General features: G+C 41.6%; 1 protein-coding gene across 5 annotated transcripts in view; it reads right to left on the reverse strand.

Annotated features, from left to right (window-relative positions):
- GRIA2 (glutamate ionotropic receptor AMPA type subunit 2) overlaps window positions 1-21,053 on the reverse strand; it is a 217,320-nt gene that overhangs the window by 124,539 nt on the left and 71,728 nt on the right. For all 5 annotated transcript variants that reach the window (XM_068278876.1, XM_068278874.1, XM_068278875.1 and 2 more), the window contains exon 3: window positions 15,335-15,574. In XM_068278876.1, coding sequence (XP_068134977.1) covers window positions 15,335-15,574 — 240 coding nt within the window. The remainder of the gene's footprint in view (window positions 1-15,334; window positions 15,575-21,053) is intronic.

Raw genomic sequence — 21,053 nt, forward strand, 5'->3', positions numbered from 1 at the left:
GAGTCATAAATTGTGCCCACCCCTTCCTCCTTTACTAAGCTGTTCCCACTGGCCAAGTGTCACAGTGGCTAGTAGCATGATATTGGTGTCAGGATTAGAGACGTCTAGCATAAAATGTTATCCTTGCTGTTTCTATATGCTGTATTACACAATGTAATAGTGTGCTTGCATTTACCACCAGTAATGGTGGTGGATCCCAAGCCATTTGACAAATATTTAGTTTCTTAAGGTGCCCATTAACGAAACAATATTTTCATCAGACGCGATCATTCAATTACATTTGCAGGATTGAAAGTAATCGGAAGGTAATTATCGACAATTGTTTGCGTAAAGCGCTGCGTAATATGTTGGTGCTTTAGAAATACAATAAATAAAATAAATATATAAACTGGAATTTCTATCTGCAAAATCCAACATTCTGATTGACAAAACTTTCTATTCCAATCAACCAAACAGGATCGTTTTCTCCATGTACTGTATGGTTGTCTGTACAATTTGATCTTAAAAATCCGATCGAAAGATCGCATCTGAGGAAATATTGTAATGGACACCTTTACTGTGGGCTGTAGAAATAAAGGCATTTTTTGAAGTTCAAGTGCACTGAAGCTCAGTGTTATATCTACCTTATTTATTAACCTTAACATTTTAAAAAGGAACAGCAGTGAAAATAATGTAATAAAAAAGGGCCTAATTTTTACAATAATTATTTATAGATGATTTAGTCACTCATTTTTGCCCACTGTAAAATCATTTATCTTTCTGATCTACATTCTGAAATGTATCACATGGCGCCATCTTTATTACTGGCAAGTAATGTCTGCGGAAGGAGATGCTGCTTTGTTGGCAGTTGGGAACAGCTGTTATTTCCCAAAATGCAACAAGCATCCCACAGTGTGATGCCAGTACCTAGGTGCTAACATCACACTGTGGGAGGGGTTTCACCACAATATCAGCCATACAGAGCCCTCTAATGATCCATTTGAGAAAAGGTAAAAATTTCTCATGGGAAAGGGGGTATCAGCTACTAATCGGGATGTAGTTCAATCCTTGGTTACAGTTCTTCTGTTAAGGCCTGGAATCCAATAGAAAGCGCAAAACGCTATCGCAATCACTAGCGATTTGTGATAGCGCTTTGCAAGCGATTTCGGGAGCAATTTCCTGCTCCTGTACAATTAATTCAAATGGAAACGCTCCCAAAATGCTGCATGCCCTGCAATTGGGATTTCCTTAATCGCAATAGCTCTAGAGTCTAGTGGAATCTGTGAAATCCAATTACATTGGCAGAGTGTTTAGGGAAAACGCTAGCGATTGAAAGCGCTCCCTAAATACTCAAAAAAAAAACTCTCTAGTGGGTTCCAGACCTAAGACATGCAGACCTGATCCCTATACTGTAGAATGAGCAGTTATTGTTCTGGTGTGATGTAAGTACATAGTCATTGTACATTGGTAACATCCTTGTTCTAAGGCAAAATTTTATTATTTTGTTTTTGGCTATTAGTACCCAAAGTTGTCTTTTTAAATAAATATTATATACAACTTATTGGCAGTAAACAGTATATTGTAGTGCTGAGTGGCAAATCAAGACTTAAAGTGTACCAGAGACCAGCGGTACTTACCTTTTTATACATACCTGGGGCTTCCTCCAGCCCCATGGGCACGGATCGCTCCCCCGCTGCCATCCTCTGCTGCCTGCAGGAAGCCCCAGGTATGTATAAAAAGTTAAGTATTATTGGTCTCTGGTTTCCTTTAAAGGACAACTAAAGTGAGAAGAATGTAGAGGCTGCCATATTTATTTCCATTTAAACAATACCAGTTGTCTGGCAGCCCTGCTGATCTACTATATTTGGCTGCAGTAGTGTCTGAATAACACCAGGAACAAGCATGCAGCTAAGCTTTTCAGATGTGACAATAATGTCAAAAACATCTGATCTGCTGCATGCTTGTTCAGGGTCAAAGGGCTAAATTTATTAGAGGAAGAGGATCAGCAGGATAGCCAGGCAACAGGTATTGCTGAAAAGGAAATAAATATGGTAGCCTCCATATCCCTCTTGTTGCCATTGTCGTTTAAGCCAAACTTATATTATTTTTTTCTTGTACTAGAGCCCATTTCTGTCATGGTCTTTAGCTCAGCAGCATCATTTTATTCCTGCAGACTCCATGGTCTGTTTATGGAGGGGGTGGAGGAGTCAGTTCCATAATGCTATAAGCAAAGCAGGTGTTCCTTAGTGACATATGACAGCAGCTGCAGATATTAAATCTTTATCTCTGCCTCTAAGGCAACCCCTAAAAGGAGCTTGTATTCAACATAGAGTCAGATCAAGGTCGAGCAGTCAGACAGTGCTATACACTGTGCAGAGTGTAAAGCACTGCCTGTCTGAGGGATTTGTCCACAAAAGAAAGCGGTGCAAAATGAAAGGCACATGTGAAATTGTCTTTGTGAAGGGAACTTATTTATAGCGTTGTTTGAGCTCAGGTACACTTTATTCCTTGGTGTTACTTTATTTTTGTTGAAGTTTCAATTTAACTTTTTAATTACTGCTCATTTTGTTTAGAAGTTTTATTATCATTTTGTATTTATATAGCGCCAAAATCTTCTGCAGTGCTGTACAGAGTATATTGTCTAGTTACTTAACTGTCCCTCAGAGGGGCTCACAATCCAATCCTTATGTCATATGTCTATGTATGTATCGTGTAGTGTATGTATTGTATTCTATGGCCAATTAAGGGGAAAGCCAATTAACTTATCTGTATGTTTTTGGGAGGAAATCGGAGTGCGCCGGATGAAACCCAGACAGACACAGAGAAAACATACAAACAGATAGTGCCCTGGCTGGGTTTTAAACCGGGGACCCAGCACTGCAAGGCGGGAGTGCTAACCACTATGCCACCGTGTTGTTAAGAAAACTGGAGAACATGCATAAGAAGACCTTATAAAATAAATGTCATAGCTAATGTAGTTCCTGTTAATAGAGGGTACATTAATATTCAGAGTGCAGGTTTCACCTGCTGCTCATGCTGCAGTTGTGGTATAGTGCAACATGGAATACTAACAAATATCTTGCCTGTAGCGGTTAGCAGGTGCTTTCCATATTAAGCAGGGGAAAGCATGTCAATTTCATGACCTTCACTGTCCCCAGGAGTGCAGTAAAATCCAGGAGAGATTTTTACAGCATTACTGTGAATACATATAAAGCGATCCCCAAAGGCTATGCTGCCCAGTAGAAGGGAATAGATGCATAATCTTGATGAAATTTCAGCCTGCCCTAGGTCACAGTTTTTCACAACTCATTGAGACAGTCTTATTAATTCAATCTTACTGCTTTACTATTCTCACTAATGGCCACTCTATGGATCGCTGCCGTTTGCACCACTCCCCTCTACAGTGTTGTTCCCAGGTCAGGGACAGGGGAGACATAAATGATTGTTTTCCAATAATCATAGAAGCAACAGTGCTTTACATTATAGGGAAGCCTAAATGCTACGACTAAGAGTAAACAGATTCAGAAATAATACTGAAAACAGATGTAGCATTAAAGTGTTAGTGTACATAGAGTTAAGTGTAAGTATATTAATAATACAACATCCCGGAATTACTGATCGAGCTCTGTTATTTAGTGCTGCCAAAATGCTGGCATGTAACTACGCCATTTGTGCAAACACATGACACATCACTCATCCTTACTCACTTCTCAGTAAGTATCAAATCAGGGATAAGTGACAATCCATTACAATCTTAAAAAAAGAATCTCATGTGCTTTGGGGTGACCCTGCGTGGACCCACGAAGTGAAATCAACCAGGGGCATAACAACAGCCCTCGGGGGAGGGTGGAGGTGGTGGTCCACTCCGTCTCCTTCTTCCCACCCACCTGCAGAGTAGCACAGGAAGAGGAATAATATTTACCTGCTCCAGCTCTGCGAGTCTCCTCCATGCTTTACAGACGTACACTCTCTACTGCCATCTGCTGACTCCCGATCACATGACTGATGCAAGTCACATGATCAAGAGCCAGAGAATGGCAGCAGAGTCAGCGCAGGTGATGCATGGAAGAGACCTGCAGCACTGCAGCAGGTAAATATCAGTGTTCTCCCCAGGCTCTTTTTGCCAGGTGCTCCACCCAGCTAATTTTGGTGAGCACCCGGCTGTCATTGGTTCGTCTCCTCATCCTACTCCTATGCTGTAATTAGAGTTAAACAGACTTGTTCCCCTGTCGCGCCCCACCCAGCCACTTTTTATTGCCATCTGGCTGGAAAAAAATTCTAAGGAGAACACTGAAATATTACACTGCTCCCTCTACTATTGTGCATGGCAGGAGGGAAATTGGTTTGTATCGTGTGTATGTGTTTTTCTTCATAAGCTGGCTTAGGGGCGTAGCAATAGCCATAGCACCTCCCTCTCACTTTGTATCTGTGCCCATGGACTATATGCAGTGAAGATAGCATGAGAATGTAAATTGCCCAATTAACTCACATCCCATAGGGCAGGTGGCATTGCTCAAAGGTGCCTGCATCTGATGGCCCCATGAAAGTTTTGCTATGGGGCCCCAAAATCTCTAGCTACGCCTGGCTGCATTTGTGGGGGGAGAGGGACTTGAGGGGCCTATAGACCCAGGAGACCCCATGCAAGGGAGCCCAATACATTCTAGTTATGCCTCTGAAATCAAGCCTAACCTATCCATTTGCTAATCACTGCTACGGACTGATATACCTCAGGCAATGGCTGCAGTGATCACCAGCAAACAACGGGTTAATACACTGTGTTATAACTCTGCATTTTGAAAAAGCCAATGTTATTTTTTTTTTAAAGCACCTGCAACATAAAAAATAAAGTAACTCAGGATGTTAACTGGTGAATTTAATAGACCAATGGAAAACCATGGCAGGAGGTTCAGAGATGCTTTTGCTGGGGTTCCCTGAGGCTGTGTATTGAAGCTGGTAGAAGGGAACAGAAAGAATATTGAAATTGTCTGCCGAAGCTTCTGATCCACTAATCTGACTAATAAGGATCACCTTCATGAAGATGCATGAACCAGTGGTGGTGGTGGAGCCCTGATGGCAGATTTGAAGATGCTATACTTGGACTCCCTCATTTTTGTGGCATTAGTTTAGAGCGCACACAGGACAATGGGGGCTCTTCAATCAAGATTTTAGAGAGACCCCAGAGGATTACAATATTTAAAACAACTTAATAGACTTAGCTCACAGAACAGCACAGTAAGTATTTTTCTGTATGTGTTTTGTATTTTTATTGTTTTCTACGTTTAGCAGGAATGGGTAAGGGATACTGATGTACCTCAACACACATTCCCAACCCTTAGGGGTGAGGTTATCTGGAAGGCCTCTTATTAAAGAGGTCTTAAAGTTTTCACCATAAGTGTCCCCCTATCCTAGGCTGTGTAGCCTCAATTATGCCTAATCCACCTGGGCAGTAGAGCTGGGTAGGCCATCTTGAAGAGGTGGGTTTTGAGAGTTGAATAGGTAGTGATTCTTTCTTTCCCTCTCTTTCTTTCCCTCTCTTTCTTTCCTTCTTTTCCCTCGCTTTCTCTCCCCCCCCCCCCCCCCCCCGAGTCATCTGCCATGTCTATCATCTACACTTCTAGATCGGAAACTAACCAAGCTAAGGGATTGTTGATTGTTTTCTTTACTCTAACTCTTCCTTAGGCAAAAGTATAAAATAAAATAATAAATATTCAAATAACGTAACTATAGTGCAAATGACACCTGGGACCATATGCAATTCATTTTGTCTCCTGAGTTTTCTCCTAGGTGATATCATCAATAAAATATTTTTTAAATCACCAGCAAGCAAAAAAGTACTCAAAATAATGTTGATAGTACTTTTTCACCTACTTTTTTTAATCTTTTATTTATTTGCAAAGTGCTGAAAAGTTATTTTTAAATGACGGTGAAAAATTATCTCCTAGGAGAATTCTCAGAAAAAAAGTGTGCGTGTGTGCGTGTGTATATATATATATATATATATATATATATATATATATATATATATATATATATATACCATATATACTCGCATACAAGACGAATTTTTGACCCCCAAAAAGGGGGTCAAAAGTTGGGGGGTCGGCTTGTATGCAAATCTTTCCTGGTGGTCTGGTGGTCCGCGCCCCGCTCCCCCTTTCCCGCTCCCCCCCGCGGTAGGTAGGTAGTGCCCCAGTATAGCGCTACCCCCTCCCTGCTCCCCCCACAGCTGCCGCTACTATTACCTGCTTAGGCAGCGGCTTCCTCTAATCTGCATTCCCCTTCTCATGTTGCATATACCGGTAAGTGTATCACAGCAGCGCGCCTGGCTCTGCTGCTGTGACGATGCAGGGGGCAGGAAAGAGCGGTTCCCCTGGTAACGGCAATACAGATCTCCGCTACAGGGAGCCGCGCTCTTTCCTGCCCCCTGCATCGTCACAGCAGCAGTGCCGGCCGAGCGCGCTGCTGTGATACACTTACCGGCGGCGCGGGGGAGTGGGGAGCGCTATACTGGGGCACTACCTACCTATACTGGGCACTATACTAGCTATACTGGGCATTTTACTAGCTATACTGGGCACTATACTAGCTAAACTGGGCACTTTACTAGCTATGCTGGGCACTTTACTAGCTATACTGGGCACTATACTAGCTATACTGGACACTACCTACCTATACTGGGCACTATACTGGGCACTATACTAGCTAAACTGGGCACTTTACTAGCTATACTGGGCACTATACTGGCTATACTGGGCACTATACTAGCTATACTGGGAACTATACTAGCTAAACTGGGCACTTTACTAGCTATACTGGACACTACCTACCTATACTGGGCACTATACTGGCTAAACTGGGCACTATACTAGCCATACTGGGGCACTATACTAGCCATACTGGGGTACTATACTTGCTAAACTGGGCACTATACTAGCTAAACTGGGCACTAAACTAGCTATACTGAGGCACTACCTACCCAATCCAGCATTTCCTATCCCCGGCGTATATGGGGGTCAATCATTTTTCCCTTGTTTTTCAGGGAAAAGTTGGGGGGGTCGGCTTATATGCGGGTCGGCTTATATGCGAGTATACACGGTATACATATATATATATATATAAATATATATATATTTATATATATTTACAGTATATAAATATATATATATTTATATATATTTACAGTATATAAATATATACATATATATATATATATATATATATATATATATATATATATATATATATATATATATATATACATATACAGTATATATGTATATATATATATATATATATACCCACTATAGTCATATTTCTGTAATAGTCTTAATCTAATCCCTTGTGCAACAAATTGGTGGCCCATGCTGTACATACTCATTGCTAGCAGAAGGACAACTATCAGTGCAAGTTGGGGTAGACTGAAGGAGTGAAAATTGGCGATTGGTCATGCTCAGGGCTTATTAAGGATTCAATATGCTTGAATGTCATTGGGCGTACGCTGTACACACACTAGATAGGCAAAAGATTGTCGAGGCAAAGCAACCTTTAACGACAGTTTCACCTAATATGTGTACATATCTTTAGAAAAATTTTGGGAGGAAGCAAAATAACATATTTGTATGTTTGGGGGATGTGGGATAAAACTTGAGTGCCCAGAGGAAACCCACACAGACACCAGATGGACATACAAACTCCATGCAGGTAGTGTTCCAGCCCAGATGTGAACTGGGGACCCATCTCTGCAAGGTTACTACTAAGCATATTAATTAGCCTGAATCACAGCAGACTGGCCTCTGCAGCCAGTGAATATTTGCCAATAACTAATCCATCCGTTGTAACGATAGGTGTCAGCAACAAGAGAGAATCTGATTCATGGCGATCTGCAGTATCCCCAGGGGTGCCTCTAGTCATTTTGTCACTCCAGGCGAGAAAACCTGTGGCGCCCCCCCCCAAGCCCCTCCCCCCCCCAGGAAAATAATCATAATGCAGCATCGTTTCACCAGAAAATAATCATAATGTGGCAGTGTTTCATCAGAAAATAATAGTAATTATCGTAATTCAGAATCGTAATTCACCAGAAAATAATCGTAATGTGGCAGTGTTTCACCAGAAAATACACTTATTGCAGCAGCAGTTCACCGGAAAATATTCGTAAGGTGGCAGCGTTTCACCAGAAAATACACTTATTGCAGCAGCATTTCACCAGAAATTAATCGTAGGGCAGCAGCGTTTCACCAGAAAATAATCGTAATGGGGCAGCGTTGTCAGAAAATAATCGTAATGTGGAAGCGTTTCACCAGAAAATACACGTAATCCGAGCAGAGGGAAAGAGTAGAGAGGGAGAGGCAGCATAAGATGTAAGAGGGGGGTAGAGAAACAGAGAGGGGGAGGGATAGACAGTATAAGATGGAAGAGGGTGCAGAGAAACAGAGGGGAGAGGGAGAGACAGCATAAGATGGAAGAGAGTGCAGAGGAACAGAGAGGGGTAGAGACAGCATAAGATGGAAGAGGGGGCAGAGGAACAGAGAGGGGAGAGGGAGAGACAGCACAGCACTAAAGCACAGGTTTGCAGCTTTACCAGCCTACAGCCTAACCAGCTTTCAAAGAAAACTCTAGTATCAAAAGAGCAGGGCACATTCTAGCAGTTATAACAGTACTGGGAGTCTGCACACAGGACAGGAAGTGTTCTTAGCAGCCTGCCTGCATACCTTCTCTTCTGCCTGTGCATGCAGCTTATCATCTCTAGAGTAGTGATGGGTCGTTCGCGAACTGCGAACGACAAGAGCCGGTTCTCAGTTTTGAAAGAGCCGATGCCTCAGCCGCCCCACAGAGCTCTGCTTTGCTCTGCAATAAAGGGCGCTGGGGCATGTTGGGAGATGTAGTTCTCCTCTTGCAGCTTGTAGGAGTGTATGGGGCGGAGCAGAGCAGTAGCAGGAGAGATTGCTCCAGTCAGAGAAGCAGTCTGGAATTGTCATGGAGACGGGGGCGGGGCTTTTACTCCGATTCTGAGTGGTGTTTAGTGATATTTAATGAAGAGCCGATTCAGAGCCGTAAGAGCCGGCTCTTTAATGGGAGCCGATTCAGAAGAGTCGATTCTCTGAAAAGAGCCGGAATTCCCATCACTACTCTGGAGCAGAAACTTCCCTTCTCCCAGGCTGTGTTGCTATCTTGTGCGGGGGCGGGGCTCCAACACGGACACATCACATTCTTCTCTCTGTGACTGCATCTGTCCCCTGGCTGTCTCGCTCCAGTGTCTGTGTGCAGCCAGTGACACAGGTGGGGGGTCAGACTGTCGGGGGCATAAGCTGGCTGGCCGCTGGCTCCTGGTTTGACTGGCGTGGGGCGGAGTTAAAGGCTGGGCCACACGAGGTAAACACTTTACCTGTGTGGCTACTGAGAAGAAGGGGCACGGCTTTAAAGAAGGAGCCTGGCAGAGAAGAGCAGTATTGATTGCTCTATTGGCTGGGGAGAAGTGGAGGTGGAGGCACTGCTGAGCACATGGTAGCGTGCCGAGCACCGGGGACTGAGTCGGGAGGTAATATAATATATAAAAAAAAAAACATGGTCACAGTAGCAGCGACGGGGGAATGCTCCTCACCACCTCATGGCGCCTCACCACCTCATGGCGCCCCATGCAACCGCCTATACTTGCCTGGTGGGTGAGACGCCCCTGAGTATCCCCAAGAATACAGATATACCTGATTATTGAGGATCTGCAGAATCGCCAATAATCCAAGTATAACTAACCTCTAGACACCTGAAGCGTGTAAGTGTTTGGTGTAACAGTAGGAATTGGACCACCGGGGTAGCAGATGGTCCAATAAGTAGAGAAGGACTCTACTGCAGTCAAGGGCTCCAGGAGGGGGAGTCCCTGACTGGTTTTGCAGCAAGGCCCCCTCTGAGGAGCAGGGGACCCCTGCAGGAGGACTGAGCACCCAAGGGGTGGGTGACAGCCAGAATGGTCGGGTAGGCCGGGTCAGCAACACACAGGCAGATAAAGTACAGAGACAGGAGACTGATTCGGTAACCAGGGACAGGCAGTGTCGGCAACAGTAGATCAGATGTGCGAAGGTACCGAATCAGAAAGCAGAAGAGAAGTCAGGAGAGCTACAATTCATAAACAGATATCAAATAATGCCTAGTCTAGAGTGTGAGGTCCGTGGTCCCACACCCAGGAACTGGTCTAAGGAATAACACAGATGATATACAGTATTCCTAGTCTGGAGTGTGAGGTCCGTGGTCTCTACACCCTGGAACTATGCTAGACAATAACACAGATAATAATACAGTGAACTGGCTAAGTGTGGATTCCCAGGTCCACCTGGTTCCACCACACTGAAGGATCTGACTAAGGTCTGAGTGCTAACACATAGGTATTCGCAACGGCAGACAACCAGCAACTGAACAGCAAGAGATATATATAGCAAAGCGCTCCACAGCGCCGCCCAGCTCCCATCAACCAATCACCTGCTGAGCTGGGATCAGCTTACCGCCTCGATCAGCTGTCCCTTCTCCTATTGGCATAAAGAGCCTGTCTTGCGGTGCGCGCATGCGTAGCTCTCCATCTGTGTGCACTACTAGGTCCAGACAAACCAGACGCATGTTGCTGCGGGGAAACCGCCGCTCTGTACGCGGACACCGCCGCCTCACTGTCAGAACGCGCGGCGGTTTCTCCGCAATCCATCACATCTGTTAAATAGTCTGCTTATCAAATGATTACCACCAGTTCACACAAATATGTATTCAATCTCATTGAGCAGATTCCACCTCCACCCTTCCCGATCTCCCCAAATAAACAGGTATGGGATACAGAAAATATTTTTACCACATATTAATACCACATAAAAAAATTTGCACAGCAGTTCAAACAATACACAACCCAGAACAGAAATAAAGTAGAGGAAAAAATAATAGGCACGTAATACACATAGCATGTGGTCTTTAATTAAATCAGATCAACATAGTCATGCGCCAAAAGCCAGTCACCCCATATTTTTTTTAACACTTAGCAGGTGAACAACCTATGAGCATAAATTACCTTTTCTAGCATTAGGGAGTCACTTATTTGTTTAATCCACATAGTTACAGGAAGAGGATTGCCAGCTTTCCATAACTGTAGGATAAGTTTTCTTGCATTGAACAGAGAGTGGATAACAGCAATTTTAACATGTTCAGATACACTTCCGTCATCTAATGCCTCCAACACACACACTAGGAGTTACTGTCTGGTATAATTTATCTAGTACCTCTAAAATTCCCATCCAATACCTTGGACAGTTCCATAACATATGCATTTAGGTCCCTATGATCTCTTTTGCACCTGGGACACAAAAGCAAATTTCGGTTTCATATCTGTTACCATCCTGGTGGAACAGCTATGGTGGCATATAGCCATACCTATTTATCTTTAGTATTAAAAAAATAATTTTGATACAGCACATCAGCAACAAGTATTCTAGATAGACCAATGATACAGAACAGCTGCTTTAGTTTATATTATTTAGGCTTGTATTCCTATCACATATGGCGGTACTCGGTTTTGTAGCGTAAGAAATAAAAGATCAATGCTCTTCTATATTCTTAGTCCATTCCATCTATGTTTCTACTGAAGTCAACCTCTTGGAACCTTTATTTTTTACATGAGGCATTTCCATTTTAATATCTTGACTGCATGTGAATAGACTTGCAGCTAGCAGTAAATATATGCATGAAAAACAGGAGATTTTCTTTTACATTATGACCTTTAGTAAATTAATATATTCACTGATGATTGATTGCTTTCGTTTCAGTACTACGATTTTCAGCTTCCTTTAGAAAAAGCATTTGCAAAGTGACAAACATATTTTTCAGTTCTGGCTGGCTATCCTTGCAGTATAATACTGTACTGTAGTAGCATGAATACTTTTAACACCTTTTGTGCATCTCAAATAGTTGATTTGTAGGTAAGGAAACATTTGTTATGTTATGGGTAGAATGTGTTTGATCTGTGAGGATTTGCAATATTGTCATTTTACAATGGCTTTCACAAAAGCTGATATTAAAGAACTGAAGTTATAGGACCCCTGTATCTAAAGGATTTAGATTTGGTTTTTCAGTCTTGATTCACAAAAGAAAGAAAAAAAATTGCTTTACTGTACATGACAGGGCATGGAGACATAGAAATAAGTGTCTGTATGTGGAGGGAAGGGTGATATGGATAATTTTTTATTGAGCTTTGTGGTATAGTGACACTGTTAAAGGGTACCTAAACTGACACATGCATGACATGATGAGATAAACATGTGTATGTACAGTGTCATTCCTGCATAAGGGGTTAAGAATTCACGTATGGTAAATACAGTTTCTCTCTACTGGGATTTTCTCAGACCACAAAGTAAACTTTAATTCAAAACTAATTACGAACCACAAAACTTTTGCCTGGCAGAGAACAACTTTTGAGTGTAGGGAATAGATAAAAAGGTCAATAGTTCATAGATTGTAGCAATGGAATGCTAACAGACACCATAATTCAGTGGAGACAATAAAAACATCAAACTACTTTTTTAGCTTTTCAGCACAAAATTATACTGTGGAATTCTAAAAAAAATACCACCAACAAACTAATATTTAAGAGTAGGACAATAGCTACAATGGTTTATATCATCAGTTTATTTTCAGTTCAGGTTTGCTTTAAATTGTCTTGAATATGCTTACAGGCATCAGATAACTGTCATCTAATTTTCTTTTTTTTTGCAATATTTATAACCACTGTATTTTTTGGACTATAAGACTCAAAAATGGGGGGGGGGGGGGGGGGGAAGTCACTGCATCTTATAGTCCAAATGCAGGGAGTTCCTGACTTGTGTACGCCTGCCAATACGAACCTGGGACTCCCTAAACTGTACCCATGCAGAAGAGGTCACAGGGGTACAAACAGAAGACACAGTGGGACACAAAGGGGCATAGAGGAGGACACAAGGAGGACAAAGGCGGACACATGGAGGATACAAGGGGGACAGAGGAGGACACAAGGGGACATAAGCGGCATAGAGGAGGAAACAGGGGGACACAAGGGAGCATAGAGGAGAACACAGAGGGGCATAGAGGAGGACACAAAGGGGCATAAAGGAGGACACAAGGGAGACACAAAGGTGCATAGAGGGGGACACATAGGGGCATAGAGGTGGACACAAGGAGGACAGAGGCAGACACATGGGGGACACAGGGGGACAGAGGAGGACACAGGGGGACTCAAAGGGACATAGAGGAGGACACAAGGGGACACAAAGGGGCATAGAGGAGGACACAAGGAGGACAGAGGAGGACACAGGGAGACATAAGAGGTGCAAGAAAGCATAAGGTACAAAGACAAATCCACAAGATGCCCCTTCACCATGGATGCAGCAGGTTTACTATATATTTTTCCCCCTGGTTATTATCCTCTAAACCTAGGTGTGTCTTATGGTCAGGAGCGTCTTATAGTCCAAAAAATGTGGTACTTTCAGATATTCACTCATTAGAGAAATACTATAGGCCTGACGAGAATCTACCAGCTATCTATTGATTTCTTATGATTACAGTGGTGTCACGATAGAATGTGCACTGCACAGGCACAGTATTTGCAAGAAAAGAGGTACACAGAGATCTTCTGAGGGAAAAATTCTGTCATATTGTACAGTATGTGCACAATCCAAGCACTATTCTAAAGCCTCATACACATGGTAGAGAGTTCTCAGCCAAGGCAGACAGTCGAGCCATAGCTGCCACCCCGATGCATTGTCAAGAGATACCGAGTGACAGATCATTTAGACCAAGCGCATTGTTCCCTTTCTTACCCCTGCCCACTGGTAGTCGCTCGGGCATGTGAAGCTTTTCCCCCTCTACCATACCGACACAACGTGTTTGTATACTCTTAAGGTGCGTACACACATGCGACTATAGTCGTTTGTAACGATCGTTCCCCGATCTTTACCAACGACGATCGTTACAAAAAACGAACCACCGACTATTAAGGCAAACGACGAACGAGCCAAATCGCTACAAAAGAAAGTTCTGTCTCGGCGGATTTTAACCAACGACGATCGTTTGCAAAAGTAGTACATCGTTGGAAACGATCGTTCGTACTAGGCTTGACATGCGCATTTCACTATTTCTCCATGGAACTTCTCATTTTTATGCGCAGGCGCAATAGTTGCTTTCTGTGATGTAACGTTCGTTCTAACGATCAGATCGTTACACACATTTTAAAACTATCTTTACTTAGGTCGTTCTTTCATCAATTAAAAGTTCGTTCGTCGTTCTTAACGAACGATCGTTGTCGCATGTGTGTACGTAGCATTAGTCTGTGACAAACTTCAAAAAAGGTAGATCTGATTAAACAAAAGGTCTAGACTACTAGTTCTCAGATTATGGTCCATGGACCACTGCAGCCATATGCCAGATGTTCTTCAGCTATAGAGAATAAAAAATGACATCATTTTGAAATATTTTCTACTTTTTTTGAAATGGTATTCAATAATAACTAAGAGGACCCTGATTCCCCGAACAGTGGTAAGATTGCAGTGTGCAGGCAGCACTTTGTTCATCAAACCAGAGGAAAATCAGTGCCACAAAATGTCTGCCCGATCAATTTTTTGACCAAAATTAGTTCAATGAATTGATCGGAGATGCTCGAAAATCTCAGTTGCTTAATTTGGTGTGTGGTAGTGATAGTGTTTGATATCGAGATGACCAAAGTACCCAATGGACCCCCCGGCCGGTGTCCCTCCATGTGTAAAATGTCCCCCTTGCATGTGTTCTGTGTTTTAAAATCTCACCTGTCTGCCAGGGCAATTTCTGTCCTCCTCACCTGTCACCGCCATCACCACAATAACCGGTACCACGTGGCACTATGTTACATGCTCGCCTGGTATAAGCTATTGAGGTGACAAGGACACAACAGTGATGGGACGATTTTTGTTTGATTTCATGTGAAATCTAGCAGAAACAAATCTGCAGCATATGGGCAGGTAACAGATCCCTCTCTGATCTAATTCGATCAGAGAGAGATCTGTCTTATGGTCGATTTGCCCATATATCGACTGATGTATGGGCACCTTTACACTGATTAGCTTTAATGTTTATTCTTGGGCTGATCTGTTGTACATAGTGTTATGCTGATAGGCACAGGCCTGCATGATAGGCAATGATTTTTACAGTAGAAGATGTGGATGTAGGTCGTCTATGACATTAGCGATTTGCTCTTAAGTGGTTCATGAATCATGGAACTTCATAAAACTGCTCCAGACTTTATTGATAACTGGAGTTTACTGTGGTAGCCATTTGCTTTAAATGGTTCCTGAAATTAATTTTGTAAGTAAAACAGATTGGAACTTACCTCGATCGCTGTCATAAAGATATGCAAATTTATCCCATTGATAGTATTCAATCAAACTAAGAAGTGCTCCTTTGAGGTCCGGCCTCATTTGAATAACAAATGGATGTGTACCATCTGTTGGAAAGCTTGGGGTTATGAAGGAGACATGAAGTGTTCCGCAAAATGATGTGATAGTATTTACAGACTTCTTATCATAAAATCCAAAAATAGCAAAGACTCCTCTTGAAAACTGGGAGCAGACTGTAAAACAGAAATAAACAGAAGTCAGTTTTTACATTGTTTACATAAAGCAAATGACATTTAAAGCAGCTTAGCAGCAAAAATCATAAAAACTATTTATAACCACAGACAATGCATACATGAATAACTAATCAGTCACTTGACAATGATGTCCCAATGGCCATCTTTACATTACAACCATAAAAATATACAACTCTCATTTATGCCAACCCATTGCTGTGATGCCTTGCCTTATATACCTTCCCTACAGTGGAATAACTACGTCTCAAGAGCCCCCCTCCCTCCTCCTACAGTCAGAACCCGCTTCCCATGCCAAGCAGTGTAGAGGGCTTGAAATTATTTTTTCTCAAACAGTTTCGTCCGTCCCCCCCCCCCTCCATTATCCCCTATGGGGCTTTCGTCTTCCACCATCAGGTTTCACTGGCGCTCCCACAGCAGCCACTAGTTGTCCTTTGGTTTCTGCCTTTTAGAAGGTAGAAACTAGAGGACACCTAGTGGCTGCAGCGGGAGAGCAAGAAAAACGTAGTGGTGAAAGAGGTAAGACCCTTTACTGTCTGAATGGACACACCCGAGAAAGCATAGGAGTGGGGCCCTGGCAGAAGAGGAAAGAACAGGCCCAGCACCTCCTCCACACCAGGTCCCCTCGCGATTGCGAGGGTATGCTACCTCGTAGTTATGCCACTGCTTTCCTGCAAGGTGTGATCACTCATTCCATCCACTGACAATCCTGAAACTCATTCACACATTCACCGATTTCTGATATTTCTTAAAGAGACACTGAAGCTTAAAAAAAATTATGATATTATGATTTGTATGTGTAGTACAGCTAAGAAATAAAACATTAAGATCAGATATATCAGTCTAATTGTTTCCAGTACAGGAAGAGTTAAGAAACTCTAGTTGTTATCTCTATGCAAAAAAGCCATAAGCTCTACGACTTTCAAAGTCGTGGAGAGTGCTGTCTTCTGACTTTTATTATTATTATCTCAACTGTAAGTGAACTAATTACTTTTTCTCTGCCAGAGGAGAGGTCATTAGTTCACAGACTGCTCTGAAAGAATCATTTTGAATGCTGAGTGTTGTGTAATCTGCACATATTATAGAATGATGCAATGTTAGAAAAAACACTATATACCTGAAAATAAAAATATGAGAATATTTTCTTTGCTGCTAATCTTCTAGTAATTATTCATAGTACACAACCAATTCACTATATCATATATTTGTTTTCGCTTCAGTGTCTCTTTAATCAGAATCAGAATCAATTTATTTTCGCCAAGTAAGTTTGCACCTGCAAATGCTTGCTAATGCATGCTAATATCCAGCATCATGCCCGGTTTACAGTGAATGTGCTATAGCAGTGCATCAGTTGCGGCTCAGATTTGATGACAATATAATGGCACACATTCTTAGTGGCACATTTTTAGCACACAGTGGATCTATTGCCATAACACTAAAAACAGGAAGTGCTTCGGCAAAGCTTAACTGGATTTGTTTTAGATTTATTTAGAAAACATTTCTGCTGTTAGATGGTACAAGTTTGTAAACCAAATGTTGGACTTCTAAACCAACTAAAATCTATTGCGGGCCCTGAGGTCAACAAATGATGTTTGAAGGACAAACACTTTCCGCATTAAAGAGATAAAGTACATGCAGGTGCAAATTGGAAAGTACTTACATGTTAGTTACACCTTATGCTGGGAAAACACAATGAGATTTTTCAGCAGATTCACTGTCCGATCGATTTCCGATCCATTTTCTGATTGATTTTCCGATTATTTTTCTGAACGATTTCCATTCACTTTTATGAGAAATCGATCAGAAAAGAACGAAAATCAGATCGGACTTGTAGGCAAATTATCTATCGAACCATCTATCTGCCCAAAAATCTCATGGTGTATTCCCAGCATTTCATTTTTTTACAGGACTGTCTTATTGTGAAAATGTTTCTTCATTTCATAATAATCCAAATTAATATAATGGCTGTGAGAAAAAAAAATTATTTCTTTTTAGAAAAATCTCTTTTTGTATGCATTTCCATTCGGTGCACTTCAGTAGAATTGCTTTGCCCGGTAGCTGAACTCTTATAAAAGACATATAGCACATCCATTTTATTCTTTCCTACTCACATCTGAGGCATTAAATGTAAGAATACCGGAGATATAAGTTGTATTATAACGAATTCCTGCAGTTTTCTAAAACAGCTGCCTTTGTGGAAAATTAGTAGTAACCTTCTAAGTTGATAGGTGTGTATCACATCATTTCTGTAGGGATTAAAAACCTGAAACTATGATGCTTTAGGTACAGGACTCAAGGTCAGAATGTTGGCAGCAGATGATGTCCATTATGCTTCCACCCATAATCGTCTGCAGATGGCAGAACAGGTTGCTGTGCAGTGGTGCCATGCCAATGCTTAGTCATTAGCTTTGAAAAGAAGAAACTGGAGTATAGAAAAAAAAATTGTGTTTGGATTTCCCACACTCAACTGGTGTCTTTTAATTAATAACCACAGAGTGGGGTATCTCACTGGCAAAAACTTCAGTATTACCATAAAGTAGAGAAAATTATATGAAAAAAAGCACACATAACGCATTCATGTAATTACATTCTACTGCACCAAGTGAAAATACTGCTCATAGTATAAAGTTAGCTTAGCTTATTATTTTAGTGCAACTACTGTTTTCTACTACCCCCACCCAAAAAATAAATAGATAAAATAACAATAATTCCAAAATCAGCCTTCTACTCATTAGACTTTGTTCACAGTGGTGCGTTTCGGTGTAACACGGCTTACCGCAATCCACAACCAATGTGAAGTTCACAGTGCAGCGCCGGTGTTTTGTGGTGTAGCAGGTAGCGGTATGGTAACGCGTTGCGTTACTGCTAAATGCACGTGTTACAAGTAGAAGTGAAGCATACTTTTCATTAACTCTATGCTTCACTGTACCCAACAAAATACAACCATAACGTGCAGCACCTCTGTCCTAATCCATTGCGTTGCATTCCTGCTGTCACAGAGAACGCAATGCATCTACCACTGTGAACATGGCCTAACTCCTACTACTGTACATGCTAATATAATATGGTCTGGTCAGGCCATTTCAAGGCCAGGGCTGGACATCCCACTATGCTGACTGATTTAGCCACTGGCCATTCTCTTTCACTGCACGCCTGTTTGTTCTTAAAGCAAAATGAAACATTTTATACATTGCATTTATTTTATACAAGTCCAGCTATCCTGTGATTTATTCACATCTTGATTACACTAGACAAATAAATAAGAGTACTCAGTCTAAAGTAATGACAGGCTACAACTCAGCAAGGGGGAGTGGCTTCAGCTCACAGATCAACCACTCTTCCCCTTTATGCCCATGTGACTAGAAGAGGAGTGTTTCAGGATGTCAGAATAAAGTATATTCATGAAGCTGTGGTAAAATTGCTGCGCGCAGGTAGCACAAGACAATTTTACCCAAATGTGTGCAATTAACGCAGCATGCATTATGCAAATAGTACAACCTGCGTTATGAACACAAAATGTGTATTGCTAGTATAACTAGCATTATGCAAATGTCAGAACACGGGAGATTTTATATTCTCCTTTCAACAATTTGCTTACCAACATACACTAGCAGCGAGAACTTTTTTTTTTTTAAAAGTCCACATTATCTAAGATAAACATGCAGAAAGTTTAAACTGCTTTTTATGCGATGAATACCCATTATGTTACTAAACTTTTAGCAACCCTAGCTCTTACACAATATCACCCAGGTGAAGGTGGCAAACCCTTTTCACTTAAAGCGGGCCCAAACCAAACAATTTTTTAATTCAAAATATTTAGTTGCACCACTCTGACACATACAAAGATAAATAAACACTCCTTCAAGCCTATGAGCATTTCAGTGCATGCTTTTCACCCTTCTCTATTTATAACTAGGGTTATACAAGTGGCAGCCATTAGCAATTCCTCTTTTGCCGGACACCTCCTACTCCACCAGTCTGCCGGATTCTGTCCCGGCAATATGAAAGGAAGGGAGGGGTTCCTCCAATAAATGTAAAATATTTTATATTTGTCATCATGCAGCTGACAAAAGGCTGCTATTTATTATTATAATTTAGAAAATGTATTTTATTTCTGAAATCTTGTATTTTTAATTTTGGTCCAATTTGATAGATGTGGATTTTTTTGTAATACTAAATCCAAGCCAGGTTTTCAGGATAACTTAAGTTCTCCATCCTAGATGATCTTAGTAAATCATGTCCCAAGTGATCAATATCTGAGGAATGGTTGTGTAGATAGAGCTGCCAGAGGGAAAAAAAGAAAACCCAGGCGAGAGAAACAACACACTAAATCTAAATGTGAAAAAAATGCTAAATCTTGGGGTGATTTATTGAAAAGCAGCTTATATTTAACATCCTGTAATAAGGAGTATTTTCCATCCCATTCCCCTCCTCACCTATAAATAGCACCTCTTGTGCTGCAGAGGCTTCCTGGCACTGGCCAGTCTAGGCACCAGATTATGGATGATTATTAAGATTATGCTGCAGTACAGAAGCATTTATTTCTGCAGTGGCTAGACAGGGTTACCAATATTGCATTGTGGCATTTTATTTCTAAAAACACATTCTCTTTAAATTCAAATTCATTCAGTGATGGATGGAATACGTTATTCAATTTGCTCACCCTCAGCTGTGCAGAAACAATGTCTAGCATTATGATTTCCAGGGTCTGCAACATTATCGGTCTGTGCTACTCACACAAATGCTGCCAGTTCTTTAGAATACTATTAAGCATTATCATTCAAATTGGTTTCCTTCCTGTAAGATCACCTAAGTACTCCCTGCATCCTGTTCGTCAGTTTATCCTGTACGCAGTCCCTGTGCGTCTAATTTACACATATCAATGGTGTGTGTGCGCATGTGCGCGTACATGTGCGTACATGTGCGTGCGTGTGATCCTTAGTACGAGCATGTCCTTTCACAATCCTAAAAAATATTCTATAGTGTAAACCACACAGTTTTAAGAAACTTACAAAAATCCTGTAAACCTAATTACAAATGGCCAACATTAAGTTATATGCAAAAGATTTTACCGAACGATAAATATATGAAAGGAAAAAAAAATTATTAGTCTTTCACTAAAATTGTAAAGATAGCCGGGAGCACTGTTGTGAACCTGTGATGGGATTTGTCTTATTGGATTACTAGTAAAAAGGCTCGCCCATTAAAAAAACCGGGCGCTAGGCTACGGCTGCTAAACCCCGGCAACGCACACACTGAACACGTCCTGCTCACCCATCCCTCACCTCTGTCTGAAGTATATGCACACAGGGAGATGTTGCTTGCTTGGCAGTTGGAAAAAGCTGTTATTTCTTACAATGCAATGAGGTTCTCAGACAGCAAACTGTCAAGTATGGAAGTAGGGACACAGGGACAAGAGGATGATGCAAGGACACAGGGTTTTATTATAGAGGATGCTATC

This window comes from Hyperolius riggenbachi, chromosome 1 (genome assembly GCF_040937935.1).
Source record: "Hyperolius riggenbachi isolate aHypRig1 chromosome 1, aHypRig1.pri, whole genome shotgun sequence".
Lineage (NCBI taxonomy): Eukaryota > Metazoa > Chordata > Amphibia > Anura > Hyperoliidae > Hyperolius > Hyperolius riggenbachi.